The following is a 15,363-nucleotide window of genomic DNA, read 5'->3' on the forward strand; positions in this document are numbered from 1 at the left end:
GAGAAAAATTGAGCCTTCTGCATTTTTTTTTTTTTTTAATTTAATCTCACGCAGGTCTTTGGAAGCAAGACCACAAATTCTGGCTCTGTGTTAAGTGTAATGAATATAACTTGAGTCAGCATTGGCTGGGTCTTTTGAAAATGATAAATAAAACCCGGGGAGGAGGATGTGAGCAGACCAGAGCTACCAGCCTTCTGCAGTCCAGTCTCTTCTTGAAGGTTCACTCCAATCTGCATTAGCCTCCTGAAAATAAATCAATTTTACAGCATGGCAGCGCTGCAGTTACAGTTTGGCCACACTGTTTTAAACCAAATGTTGCTGGAGTTTTGGGCTGTTCACTCAGTTAACATCGAGCTGCTTTTCAAATGTAAACTATCGAAAAAGAAGTCATTGACTGACTCGATGGTGGATTTCTGCTCAGAAAAGGGTTAAAGTCATTTTCATAAAGAACTGCAACACTGCCAAACTCAGGAAAAAGGGAAATTGCAGTTTGAGCCCATTTTCCAAATCAGTTTACTGTTCAACACTAATTAGACATGTTCCAATTACTCTGAATGTGATCTGAGCAATAAAGGCAGGTCAGGAATTAGTGGGGTTTATTTTAGCTTGTTTTCTTTCTTGGCGCTGGATACAAACTCCAGAAGTGGTAATAAAAGACTGATGGTGTATGAACAGAGGAGATGGCTCTTATGTTCCAGGTCTGACATCAACGAAGAAGGAAGAACAGAACGCACACACACACACAGGCACCTTCAAGGTCAACTTAATCAAAGTTACTGCTGCAGGCTTCTCTCTCTGTATGAAACTCAGATTGGAAACTGATTGACTCGCTCAATCTCAGATCGACTTCCTGTACAAAAACTTAAGAACGCACAACAGGACACAACTTTCTGAAGTGGGTGGCTATAACATCCCTGCAGACATGTAGTGGCTAATCTGGCGTTGCCGTTTGTCTGAGCAAACCTGATAACTGTCGTCAGACATTTTGTTCTGGAGCGAACTCGTCAGCTAAATTCTGGCAAAAGATCTGAACGTCGACAAAATGTTGTCCTGAGCATCACAATATAAGATAAAGGTAACAACTCGTCCCTAATTCAATTGCCCAGCCGTTTTACTGCCTTCCTGTAACCTTTCAGATGATGTTTTTCAGTTTCTAAAAGCTTAAAGTCGTTTATCATTTATTGTTAACATACGAATCAGCCCTCTCAAAATCACTGGGGTTGATTCAAACATCAGTAGTTCACTTTCATTCCTTTCAGATGATATACATAAAATCAGAAATAATTCACTAAAGTAAATCTACTGGAGGCCAGAGCCAAATCAATAACACAAAAAAGCTGTGTAAAGCTCACCTCAAATCCCTCTTTGACTAATCTGATGTTTATGTTTAAGTCATAACACAACCGTTCAGCCAAAAATACATATTTTAAAATGTTATTGACGCAACGAAATGAATGCGAAATGGTCTTCTGTTGAGAGTGAAGTCTTTTATAAACAGTGTTTATCTGAAATACTGATACACTCTGTGTATTTACCAGCACACCCGCTAGCCAGCTGAGTAACACCTAATGTGTGTGTGTGTGTGTGTGTGTGTCATGTAGTGCCCTCAATAGGTGTTCGACCTCAGAGAAGTTCCACAAGCTGCTTCCCACTCACACTCAAGAAATCGCGTGATTCACTCCACATGCATCACATACGTGCTGCCTGTTCTGCAAATAAGAGACGAAGTTAAACAGTCTGTCACTGGATATCTGTGTGTGTGTGTGTGTGTGTGCACGAGTGCTGTCCTCTGTGAAGAAAGAACAAAATAGCCGGAGGCACCGAAGGACACACACACTTTGTGTTATTTGTCCTCTTTAGGATGCTGACGCAGCCCGAAACGAAACACAAGCGCCGTCACTGTTGTTTGCTTTCATTCTGGACGTTGTCAACCTCTGAAAGAGAAACATTTTGTGCAAACGAGAAAAGATGTGTGTCTGAAGAATATAAGGAGTATGAGGATTAGAAAAAAAAAAATCACGTTCAGGATGTTTGGAGCTGTTGATTTGGATTTTAGTGATTTTACTTTATTTCCCTGTATTCCTACAGAATCAGCCGCCTCCTTGTATACAGCCCGCCTGTCCTGCTGGCGGGTAATAGAGATAAACTAACCAGCTGATTAATTCCCTCTCAGTGCCCAGCTGCTGTGTAGTCATCCCGAGCGGCACACTGGCCCAGTGCTGAGAGAGTAAAGACAGGATTTTAAACCCGATGACCCAAACTGTTCGCTCTGCGGAGCAGTGAGGCACAACGCTGACTTGCTGCCAGCCCCTACAGGGTATAACGCTGTCATCAGTGATGACCTTTGACCTGGGGGGGGGGTCTAAAAAAAAAACAAAAAAAAACCAAACCTAACATCCCACCAGTCTGATCTGTAGTTTGTGCTTATATCATCCTTATCGTGGTAACATTAAAGGAGTTAAAGGGGCTCTTTGGGACTTTTGTTGCCAGTGTGTGATTGTCTTTGAAACTCGAGTCAGAAGTGATCAAAGCAGCCGGTAAATAAAGAGCTGTTGGACAATGTCCTGCTCATTATTTGTATTATCATCATATTTCTGTATTTTTAAATATGCAAATGAATCCCTTTGTTTGGGAAAAATCAGATGTAAGCCTCGTTTAATGACTCAGCTCTCTCAGTGTGGGAAGAGCACAATGAACACGGTTGTTCATTTTTCTCTTTTGTCATTTCCTTTTCATAATCTTGTCATCTTATTTTTGCCGTCAAGGAATCGGATGTGAAGTCTTTCAGCAAAGAAGCTACACAGCCACAACCAAAAGCGCACACAGACACATGACAGACACACAATTTACGTGTAACTAAATGAAAAATATGTGTCAAGTGTGTTTCCTCTTTTTCGATAATCTCACCTTAGTTTTTACGGGTTCTTTCGTGTTTGTGAAGTGAGCTTTAACGCATCTTCAGCCCTGATGACATCACTGAACATACTTAGTTCGCCGCTTTCAAAGTCGACAATATCAAACGCAGACTGCTGATTTCTGCTTCCTCCTGCTCCTCCAGACTACGCCTGGCCCCTGCCCAACGCCCTGTGCCCCATCTGGATCTACCTGGACGTGTTGTTCTCCACCGCCTCCATCATGCACCTGTGCGCCATCTCGCTGGACCGATACGTCGCCATCCGCAACCCCATCGAGCACAGCCGCTTCAACTCCAGAACCAAAGCCATGATGAAGATCGCCGCCGTCTGGACCATTTCTATAGGTGAGAATGCAGGAATGCACACACAGTCAGTCATATTCGCATTATTGTTGTAACCATGACGACAGAGGTCATCTAATATTGAACACAAACCGCCATCTTTTTTAAACCTTCACCAAAGTCGTGACTTTATGATGATGATGATAGATTTATCATCACTGTATATTATTGTAACCATATCTCCAGGGGGGCGTTATTTCAGGTGGCAGGTCCCTCTCTTTCCTACTTTAGCTGAATTTTTGTGCTTATACAACAGGTTTCTTTTGAGGCGCGCTGATTAACCTCTGCGGTCATTTCTGGCATTGAAATTGTTGGATTTAATTTTATTGGACAGTGTACTTCTTCTTCTTCTTCGTTAATTTGTCCGTCCCCTACAGGCTCAAACACGGAGTCGCCAGATTGATGACTATTATTAAATTTAATGACTTTTCGGGACCCCCTGGCAGTTTCTGCCAAGCACACACCTACTGTTACTCTCAAACACCAAATATATAATCGGTCTGTTGACGCTCAGAGCGTCGGGTGGCTTGTTGTTACAGTTGGAGCTGATTTGCATCACATACTTTTCTAATCCCCTGAGGCGACCCCACCACTTTTTATATCCATCGTTACCAAGCAGCAAAGACAATAATGTGCAGACGAAAGGATGGCGTCCTCTGAAAACGTATGGCGGTGATCAAGAGCAGCGTGGAAGATGATGTATCACTGAATATTCTTCAGCTTTTTGATTGGCCCTGAATGTTGGAATGATTAACTTCAACTAACTGCAGGTTTCACATTAATGTGACCACAGAGTCCATTCAGTGAAATGAATCTTTACAGAAGTTTTTGTGTTTGTTTGCTTTGTCCTTCGTCAGAGCAGTCTGCAGTAAGGTGTGTGTGGAAAAGTAATGGCTCCCTCTGAGGAAAGTCCTCTGGGATCAGATGACTTTAAAAAGTTTTCTTTCGATCCTTCGTCGTCCTCTTTGGTCTGCCTGATCTCATGCTTTTTCTTGCCCTTTCAGACCCAGAAGGGCTTTTGTGTTTCCACAGAACACAAACGCACACACGTACCTACAGATTGTGTCTCATTAGCTTAATGTCGTCTGACCTCACAGTAAATACAGATCTATGGCATTGCTCACCTAACCCCCGGGGATCAGATCGTTTCTGTATGTAATTCAAATGTTCCTCTAGAAAAGAATGCATAATATTATCTATTAACCTGACTGGATGCGGGCCTTAATACTGAGATTGATTGTTTCTGATGGGAAACTCTTTGCTCCAAAAACGGCTCCTTATATGGTGAACTCACAACGATGGAGAAGATCTCACACACGAGGGAATGCTGATTTTCCGTCAGCACAAAAGTTCAGTGACTGCGATGGCAAAACCAGTACAGTATGATGATTAATGAGCAGATGACTGTGATCGCTGCCTCCCAGACATTTTTTTTTTTTAAATTTCTTATATGATCTACTCCCGGCTAACAGAGCCGCCTGCAGGTAAAGGCAGAGAGGTCTGGACTTCCTGAACTAGACGAGAAAAACTGCTGAACATCTTCCATCTGCAAAGCCTCCGCCACAACGGGACGAGGTAGCTCGCTAGAAAGTCCCGGGACATGTTCTCTCCTCCTCCACAGGACGGGGCCCCCGTGGGCTCCTGGGCTTTGAGTCTTCAATGGGCCCCAGCACTGCTGCTGCAGAGAGCTGCATTCCCTTCCACAAGAGGAAACTACAAACAACGCCCCTTCAGTTTATCCATGCCAGCCTCAGCAGGCTCTGCGAAGCTGCACAGCAACAGAACCGACTCTTCAAGCTCAATCCATCATCTACCAGACACACCTTTGTGGGCCGAAATCAGTTTGGAGCTTTTATGGAGATTCGCCCGACTGATATAAATCAGGCAAACAGCAGATGGATGTAGCTGTTTACCCTCCTTGTTTTATGCATTCCAAAATGGGCAATCATTGCCTTCGCTCTGAAGTTTGACATCTTTATAAGCCGAACAACATATGTCAGAAAACTTTTATTTAACTGCCAATAAGTTAAATAACATAAATCTCTTGAGAGCAAGCAGTTGAATCTATAATGAGTTCAGCAGACTGAAGAGGGCTCATTTCAAAAGAGGAAAAGCAGACAAGAGCTTGTTGTTGTGCCTTAAATGTGATGTGTCATATGATGGCCAGGTTTGGGATCATTTTAATATTAGAAAATATGAAAATATTGGATGATTTCTAAAATCGCCAGCTATGTGCAGTCACTTCTGGAATAAGCTCATCAGCTCAAGTTGAAACTTTTACTCAGTAAAACCTGGATGATTATTGTTATATTTGGATCCCCAATGATTTGACAGATCTAGTGATGCTCAGTGGAGTCTGAGTTCCTTCCATCCTCCCCCGTCGTCTTTGACAGCCGGCTGCTGTCGGACCATTAGAAATCCCTCATTTTCCACTTGCCGTTTCTTTGACCCCTCCAGAGGTTCTGCGGTCTGCGAGGGCTTACAGTGATCAATGCTGATGGATTAACGGCAAAATGTCCAACAGAAGATTCCCAGTGGTGCAATAACACACTCAGTTCGACTTAAAGCTGGATGTGTACGGCCCATTACAGCTGCATCTTACATAACAGGACATTATGTAACTTTCTGTTATAAAAACTATAGAGTTACTGATTTGGTTAAATTGACCGCGGGGTCCCCCCCCCCATCTTTTGTAACCTCATTGTTTACGCTTGTTTTTCTTTTTGGAAACGATTCATACAGAGTCTCATAAAAACAATGTACATTATGGGATTAAGCTTATAAATAATAGAGCACTTTCACAAACCAAAAAAAACAACTAAAATGAAGGTCCAGACTACAAATGCTGTGAAATAAAATAAACCTGAATTCGCTACAAAAGAGAAACTCCTCATTAATCATGAAACTGATTTTATAACCTTTGATAGATTTCCTCTGTTAGATCGTAACAGAGTGCATCCCCACACACAATACACCGGGTCCTTTGGCAATGTCACACAAAGACGACAACACAAATCACGATGGCAGCGTGGATTTACTACCAAGACAGGAAAACCTGAAGAGAGTCCTTCAGGGAACAGATCGGAGAATCCGTCAGGCCAAACTCAACAACCTCCACTGATTTGAGCTCACTTTGTTACACGTACAGTCGTAATATTGTTAAATCTCCAATCAGTAGAGAGTGAATCCACTTCAAACGGCCGTAAAGGACACTTTGTTGGTTTCCGACAGATCAACGTCACCAACACGGCCTGTAGATGAGGCCTCACGTTGGCTCTCAGGTTCACAGAGAGCAGCTCACTTCCCCCCCCGCGGTCCTCCATCAGTTCACTTCCAATTTCTATCAATACATTAAAGCTGAATTCATTTTGATTTTTTTCTGCCAAAGACGGTTGGCAGTGAGATCTGTTTTTTATGCAGATGTACCGAAAAGGATTTTGCTGTTGAATATTTTAAATGTAATACTGAACTCTGTTGGAGTAGAAGCCCAACAGTTTCTCCAGTACCAAGCTAGAAGCTTCCTTTTACCTCTTTCTTTATGTATTTCTTCATTCTGTGATTGGTTTGGCACGCTTCAGTCTGTGGGACTGTTACACACTGTGGGAATGGAAGACTTCACAACCTTAGACTCCTGGACAGTTTCATTCGTCAGAATTATTTCCACCAAACAGTTTTTTTTGTTTTTTTTTTTTAGGCCAAATGTTCACAAATACTGCAAACAGACTCATCCTAATGAGCAGCGTATGTGCAGTTTCAACAGCTGACTCGCTGAGATGGTCCCAGCTTTGTCGACGAAATGACCTCCTGTTTCTCCCAAAATGTGTGACTTCCCGAAAGTTGCGCCCAAGTCGGCAAATGTTTTGAAACCAGACGTGACACGTAATTATCGCAGATCAAAACAATTCAGCTCAGCCTCCGTAGCCTCGTTCTCACCTCAGCCTTTTATCAGCTGATGCATTATTCAAATGAACATCCAGCATACGCCGACAAATATTAAAAGCTCCAGCGGCAATGATTTGTACAAGTGTAGCTTTCATTCGTGTGTGTGTTGGATTATTTATACTTTCTTGCTCTTATTATAATTTTTCCTGTTTAAAAGTCATTTTATGCGTTTGTGGGTAGTTATAATAAAATGGTTTCACATTCTGCAGCCTTTATTTATATTTAGTACTCTAAAATGACCCCATGTGTTCCCCGATAATGACTACCAGCCCTGAATGTTTAGTTTTAGAAGATGGATAGAAGGCAGGTGGCTTTATCAGCCAACTCTCTGTGGAAATAACATTTTTGTATTTCATCTTGAGCTTTCTGCAGTGAAGGTGAACATTAATATTTGCACATGTATCACACAATGGCTTTTCAATTTTCAGCAGATCCTTTTATTATTAATGCACTACTCCCCCTTTGATTTTATTCAGTCTTCCTGCACACTTTTATTGATGCTTTCACCCATTTTTCTCGTTAATCTCAGAGACTTTTAGTATTTTGGGGGCCTTTTGATTGCAGAGGTCACATCTGAAACATCTGCATGTTCAGTGTTTTCCACCCTGTGTCAGAGACTGGCATTACAAATATTATTTTAGCAGATCTCCCACTTCTTCCATTTATCCTCTCAGATGGATTTATATGTTAGTCTTCTTACAGGTAAATCTGTATAGATGTACATGAACATCGTTAAGGTCCAACTCGTGAAGTATCTGGGTCAGAAAAAAAGAAAAAAGCTAATTAAGATGTGTTTTAAATTAACATCAGCGAAAATATTCAATATATAAACTCTCAATTTATTTTTTACCAACCTGTGCTTCTGTTTGCAACAACGTCTGTGTTTTATCTGCAAAATAATAAAATTGTTGTTGTTCTCTTGAGGTGTGTCGATGCCCATCCCGGTCATCGGCCTCCACAACGAGGACAAGGTCTTTGTTAATGGCAGCTGTGTCCTCAATGAGGAGCGCTTCATGCTGATTGGCTCCTTCGTGGCCTTCTTCATCCCCCTGGTCATAATGGTGGTGACATACTGCCTCACCATACAGGTGGGAGTGTCAGGAATGATATTTTCACTTTTTTCCTTCGGTTTCCTCGACAGCAGCAACGCTGGCTCTCTGCTCCCTCTTACTTCTTCCACTCTCTCCTCTGCAGGTGCTCCAGCGGCAGGCCACTGTCTTCCTATATGAGGCAAAGACGTCCCCCCAGCAGCCTTTGCACACACCAGCCATGACAAACACGTTGCAGCCGCCACCCAGCACCTTCCACATCCCTCAGATCAACACACTTGCCCCTGCAGACTCACAAGGTAAACACTGAGCGGACTTTCAGCCATGACATCAGAAAACATTCGGTTTGAATCCCGGAATCATAAATATGAAGATGTAGTCATCAACACCACAAATAACAGTGTTGTTTTTTAATAAGGAAAAGACGGAATGCTTGATCATATAAGGAAATACGGATTGCTTTGCCCCTCCCACAGAGTTAAAGGCCCCGCCCCCTCAGAGCAGACGAAACACTCTGAGCTGTCTAAAAGGGGCGGAGCCCAGCATGCTGCTGAATGTCTCCACATCAGACAGCATAAGCATCATTCCCAGCTCGGAGGTGGCGTCTCAGCTCAGCTCGCCAGCCACGGGGCCGGGCCGAAGCGACACAGGTTGCCACGGGCGACGGGGGATGATGCAGGCCTTAAAGAACGAGAAGCGCGCCTCCAAGGTGAGAATAAAGGTCTCCCACACAGGTGATCACCGCATGGAGGTGTCGGTCTTGGTGTTGATTGATTTATCTACAGCAGGAATACAATGTTATTTATTGTTTTTGTTTGCTTGATTTTTTATTTTATTTTATTTTTTTTCATTTTAAACAATATTTTTTGCGACTTAGAAGCATAATCGGGCCGTAGCCAGTACACGGTGATGTCATCATCAGGTTAATGGCCAAACAGATCAGTCAGACCTGCAGATGATTATTATATTCCCCAAAGAAAGGTCTTTACTTTCCAGATACTCCATTCGGTCTCTCTCTTTATAGAAAATATTGATTAGTGGAGCTTTAAAACAAACACCAATGAAACTGAAGTTGATGCTGATACATCAAACTGCAAACAAATTTGCTGATGATGCAAAAGTGTGTTTCAAACCCTGGAAGAGGGCCATAAATAAACATCTGTTGTTATTTGCCCTCAGGTCCTGGGAATCGTCTTCTTCCTCTTCCTCATCATGTGGTGTCCCTTCTTCATCACGAACGTCACCTTCGTCCTGTGCCGCGGCTCCTGCAACGAGTCGCTGCTAAACGACCTCCTCAATGTCTTTGTGTGGGTGGGATACATCTCCTCCGGAGTCAACCCTCTGGTCTACACGCTCTTCAATAAGACCTACAGGAGAGCGTTCTCCAGCTACATCAGGTGCCAGTACAAAATGGGGGCCAACGCCGCCGGCCAGAGTTGCAAAACCCTTCTGGTCCCCCCGCCGTGCCCATCGCACACCGTGACCCCGCTTCTGATGGGCAGTCACGGCAAAGCCGGCGTGGACCGGAACAGTAACTGCCACAACGGCGGCAGGGGCCACAACGGGAGGCTGGCGGTGGACCCGGAGGACACGACTGATGACGGGACACAAATTGGAATAGCATCACAGAGCCTCTCCGAGTGCCACAACATTGGCATACTGTCAGAGACAGAGCCAGAGACGGAGCTGGATCAGGAGCTGTCACTCATCAGCTACAGCGTTGCCTCCAAAGAACACACAAGCAGCGTGTGACCGCCTGGCTCTTCTCGTTTCGTGTCTTCTTTATAACCTGCAGATACTGGGCCCAGCGGCGTTTCAGCGGCGGGGGGGCGGCTTTCACAGCCCGAAAGCCTTCTCACTGGTTCCAGTGGGTTCTTTTACTGTGAAAGGGTCTCATCCCCAGACTGAAGGGCAGTATTTGTATCAGTGTGCAGAAAAACAAGGAATTTCCACGGCCGCTTTGGAATGAAAACCGATATTTCAGCTTTTTGGTTTGTATCTGCTGACAAAATGTTGCTTTTCATACCATAAGTCAGGAATTCAAGCATCAGTCACACAACGTGGGGACGGAGGCGCCTGCTGGGATTCAGATCAGTCAGGTGAAGGAGAACTCTCTTCTAACCTGCTATGAAGTCGAACGGTCGTCCTACTCATGCAGCTTACGGACTCGAGCACCGGCTGCCGAGGTAAACTGGGTCAAAATGCAGGTTGGTGCATGTGGACTGTCTCTGCACGTCGAGCAAACTCAACCAAATCTTATTTTCGTGCCAGCCGAGCTTGGCGCCAACAGTCCCGAAATGACCCTTTTCCAGCGTGAATAATCGAACTATTGATCTGACGGAAAAAGAGGCTGCAATCACAGTTTGTCAGAGAGAATGACGACGATGAAGGAATGTACAACTGTGAGTGGACTCTGCTGGACTCTGCTGGACTCACAGTGCCATCTGGTGGTCAGAGGTCGCTCCCCCAACGAGGGGCCAAAACAACAACAAAAACCCAATGCAGGCCTTTGGTCCAACACAACTGTCAGACTTTTGCTTCTCTCACCACTTTTCACAGAATTAAGTCCAACATTCCCAATTTTTTTTACCGTAGTAAAGTTTCAAATATAAAATGGAGAAATCCAGAAGTAGAAATAAGATTTGCAGTTTTTAACAGGAAGGCACAAATTTTCCTCAGATGATCTTTAAAGGGAACAAAACATTAAGATTTTATGACATCAGCCGCAATTTTATTTGTGTTACTGTGTACTTTAACAGATCGTCCATCTCTTATCACTGAATCGCCTTCATGAAACAATATAAAAGTCACTTTCCAAGAAGTTCGTGACCGTCAGCGGTCACACACATCACACACATAACTTCACATCAGGAAAACAAAAATCATAGTTGCCACAAATATGCAAATTCAGAATATCTCTCCACGGAATAGACCAATCAGCTCGGACTGAGTTCACCACACGCAGTAAATCCATTTGTTTGAGTGAAATATGGACACAGATTGTACGTGTTTATGGTTTAAAGCTCATTAGTAGCTCCCACTTCTAATGAATGTCTGCCAATTCGCTATGTGCTTCATTGAGATTGTTGTCGTACACATCCAGTCAGTGGTCAACAACCTGTTTAATGAACCCAACACGGAAAAAGATGACATCTGAGAGCATTCACGTCGGCTGTTTGAGATTCCAGTTTCGTCTCTGTATCTTCCTATTGGACAGAAATTTCCAACTCATTTACTTGTTTCTATTGAAGGTCAAATATCAGACGAGTCCCCTCAGCTGCGTGGTTTTGTTTGTGTAGTCCAGTGAAAGAGGAAGGAAGAACATTAATGATCACTGACCTTGTTACAGTTTCACTCTGATGTTGGTTTGTGAGTTTTTAGCCGACAACCTGACGACCAAAACCAATAAAGACGTGTGTGACTGAGCGAATACCTGTAGATTTCACAAGACGGACAGAAAATCAATCCACTAAGATACAGACCTCTGACTCTATCAAGAAAGGTCGCCCCCTCACTGAAGGCTCTGTCCTCCTGCTTGCCACTTTTGATCAATACCTGACAAATGGAGTGATTTTTCCACGCCACATCTCCATCAGAAAGAAATCTCTGCGACAGACTACCTCAGAAAGGGGTTAAATATCGTGGGGATTTTAAAGGTAGCAAGTTCAGTGTGATAGAGCGAAGAGAAATATATTCAGATATTTTAAAAGGTTACTTAAAGGGACAGTTCAACAATTTCCCTCATAAGTTATCTGTCCAAGCAATTAATGTATCTAAGTCGGTGTTACCCTCCTGATGTAAAGAGCTTTTTTTTTTTTGCTAATGATCACTGAAACCAAAATACAAACACTTGAATGTACTCACAATGCCTCCCCTTCCAAGGTCAAAGCCTCCAGCAGACCGATCCAACCAGAGGTCTGCAGCCCTTTCTGCATACAATCAGAGTGAAACATAACAAACGGGGAGACACTTCATTCTGATTCGATGCTTCTCTGTATAATTCACCCTCAATCTGTTTGCTACAGACTCGCACGGCGGTCACGGCGCCACTTTTTCCTCCACTTGGAGAGAGCTACATGAGCTAATGTTGGCAAGCGGCGCTCCGCAGTTTGCCCGACAAATATCTTGCATGTTTGAAGTGTTGTTCAAAAGGTCCTCTCTGCCTCATTTGGTTCTCTTTGTTCTTTCTTTAATGTTCAGGACGAATGAAGCAGTCCAGAAAGGAAAGAAAGAGCAATCGACAAACAGCATGCAATTCTCTTGGGCCTTTCATCTTTATCAGAAAGCGAAACGCCAGCAATACCAATGTAAATAAGAGGAAAATTGGAGGGGAGAGGACTCTCTGAACTTAGTTGGATGAGTTCTGTTTGATCCATCCCGGGCCAGCCAACGCCGTACGCTGCAATGTAATAACTCAGTGTTTCCCGTGTACCTGTGTGTGTACCGGGCCTGGCTCAAATTGCTATCTGAGATTGATTTGGCCATTTTGTGAGTCATGGTCGATCGGGTCTGGAACAATGGATCAAGTCAGGCTGTCCCTGAGGACGCCAGTCCTGTCCAGATGGATGGAGGCAATCGAGAGGATTTCAGCTAATAATGTGATCCAGGTCTGGTGTGTGTAGACGTTGTAAGGAGCCGTTTATTGACAAAGTTTCATTTTTAAATACATTTGGGCCAGAGAGGGGGGACTGATTTGGGCTTTTTCTCCCTCCAGGACTATTTATTGTTGCCAGGCAACAATGCATCGCAAAGAAAATGATGTAGAATATTTGAAAATGGTCTGACTCTGTGAGTAAGATGTTTTATGCTCAAACAATCGGAGCATTCAGTATGTGAAGTATCTGAAGTGTGAAGACGAAGCTCCCTGAGAAACTCAACCATTATTTATATATATATATATTTTTTTTTTTGGTTAAGATTAGTTAGAAATCCAGGGACTTGGGTTAAAAAAAAGAATTCATGCCATGAATTCATTTCAAATAAAGGTGAAATGAACGCAGATATTATTCTGTGAAGGACCAGTTTGACTTTTTGGGAAATATACTTCACTTTCATGGCTGAAACTGGCTCATTCATCTTATCTCAGCTGGAAACTGTCTGAAGGGAACCTAATGCCTCCTCCAATCAATCCTCTGACCAAACTGTAAAAGAAAATTGATTTGCAGGGGGTGTAGGACCGTCCTCGGCCCCTCACGTGGTTGGTTACTTGGTTTGCATTGACCAGAAGAAGTAAAGGGCCTTTCAGGTGCACCTGTTTCCCACCTGTGGCTAAGCTTAGCTGCTGTACATATTAACACACAGTCATGGAAATGTTGATCTTCTCTCGGTCAGAAAGTGAATGCTAATTTCTAAAATCCTTAAAATGTTCCCAAATTGTCAAGTTTTCAAATCTAAATATACAAATACCTCAACGTGCTACCTTTTCTAAGGCATGACAAACTAACTTTTTGACGTAGGGAAGCCTAAAAGCACTAAAACTATTTGTTTTGTTTTTCAAAATAAAGTGTCTGTTAACATGTCTGCTGCCTCTCCTTCTTCCCCAACATGTGACTCTGTCAGTAAATGGCTCTGCCAATAGCCAGAGCTGCAGGTTGTTCAAGAGTTTGGCAAACATATCTCCCCAGCATCGAACCCCCGACTTCTGGACCTGAGCTGTCGGCGCTCTCTGATGCTCGTTTGCTTCGACACAGACTGGGTGTCTGGTTTGTCTCGCTCTTGTATGATCCGGCGCTCGTAGGTTAACTATCTTTTTATGTGTCGAACCTTCCTCTGTTATGCAGTGGCTGTTTTTATACCATTTTTATTGTGAATGTTTGTCTACAAGCCGTCATCCACACAATGTATATTTTATTTTATTTTTTTCTGTGTGATGCTTCTATTTATTTATTAAAATATTATTCTAATGTCTGGGCAATTGTCTTATTTGTATATTAACCACAACTTTAAAGATGATTCAGTCATTGTACGACGTTCTCCTGTAAGATCTCCTCTGAACCAACTAACCACGAATGCACAAAACCTTTTGCCCTGAAAATGTCTTTCAGCTCACTATAATAGAACACAAATCTACGGAGCAACAGAACAGCAATGCTCGTGGTAAAAGTAAGTGAAAAGGTTATCCCCTAACATTACACTTCAGTGTTGTGTGATATAATTCAGTATCATCCCTTCGGTTGATGATGCTATCATGAAGTTATATGGCTGTTTTTACGATTCACAGGCAACGTCCAACAACTGCAGCCTCACGTGTCTGAAGAAATTAGACACCAGAGTGAGCCAAAGCACACGAACCACAATCAATAATAAATTAATAAGAGTAAATCCCTGGAAGCCCCTCAATGTAGCACAGATGACAAAAGAGACACACAATTTTTATTTCTTTTCTATATGAGTCTAAATTTCTATCACACGTCGCAAAATCTGATTCTGAATCAGGGAGCTACTAAAAATGACTGCACTGTCCCAAACAATACATACAACATGCTGCGCGCTGTGTGCGTTTAATATTCCTGTGGCCATGAGGTGGAATTCCACCACAGGGAGGGATCGAAGCAGCTGATCAATAAAACTGAACTCAAGGAGACTATTAATGCAAAAAAGCTCTAAATCAGCCGAAATGGAGCCCTAAATGTAGAGGCACTATTTTTTCCTTTCATAACGCGGTTATTTTCTGTGATATAACTTATAAATATCAGCTCTGTCAGTGGGGTGTTGAAGGAATGCATTAAAAACATGCAGATGATCGCTCACTCTTTTTTAGGCTCACCGAGATCAGCACCGCGGACAGCGACAGGCCTGAGGAGAGTGACGTCAGCGGCATCAAGCGGAGAAACCCGGAAATGGCAGGATTGGACCGATTAATGAGGTCCAATGAAGTCCAATGAGTGAAAATAAAACCCATCTGATTGGCCGAAATGAGCAGAAAATTTTTTTATCATAATTATTTAGACAGCATCTTTTATTTTTATTACAGTGAATAACTTTTTTTTTTTTTGGCTTTGATGCTGTTTAAAGTGAATTTACTTCCACACGTTTGCTTTGTATTCTTTATAAAGAATATCTCATTCTGAAAAGCTCAGCCTGCAGTTAGATTTCCGGTCTGAACCAAAACTGCAG

The 15,363-nt window shown here is 42.9% G+C and overlaps 1 protein-coding gene across 6 annotated transcripts in view; it reads left to right on the forward strand.

The window, feature by feature from the left end:
- The window catches only part of htr2cl1 (5-hydroxytryptamine (serotonin) receptor 2C, G protein-coupled-like 1), a 122,644-nt gene extending 108,500 nt beyond the window's left edge, over positions 1-14,144 (forward strand). For all 6 annotated transcript variants that reach the window (XM_029526754.1, XM_029526757.1, XM_029526756.1 and 3 more), the window contains 5 exons: positions 3,059-3,259; positions 8,123-8,286; positions 8,393-8,546; positions 8,724-8,956; positions 9,427-14,144. In XM_029526754.1, the coding sequence (XP_029382614.1) occupies positions 3,059-3,259; positions 8,123-8,286; positions 8,393-8,546; positions 8,724-8,956; positions 9,427-9,999 (1,325 nt within the window). In that variant the 3' untranslated portion in view covers positions 10,000-14,144. The remainder of the gene's footprint in view (positions 1-3,058; positions 3,260-8,122; positions 8,287-8,392; positions 8,547-8,723; positions 8,957-9,426) is intronic.
- The last annotated feature ends 1,219 nt before the right edge of the window (positions 14,145-15,363 follow it).

This window comes from Echeneis naucrates, chromosome 18 (genome assembly GCF_900963305.1).
Source record: "Echeneis naucrates chromosome 18, fEcheNa1.1, whole genome shotgun sequence".
Classification (NCBI taxonomy): domain Eukaryota; kingdom Metazoa; phylum Chordata; class Actinopteri; order Carangiformes; family Echeneidae; genus Echeneis; species Echeneis naucrates.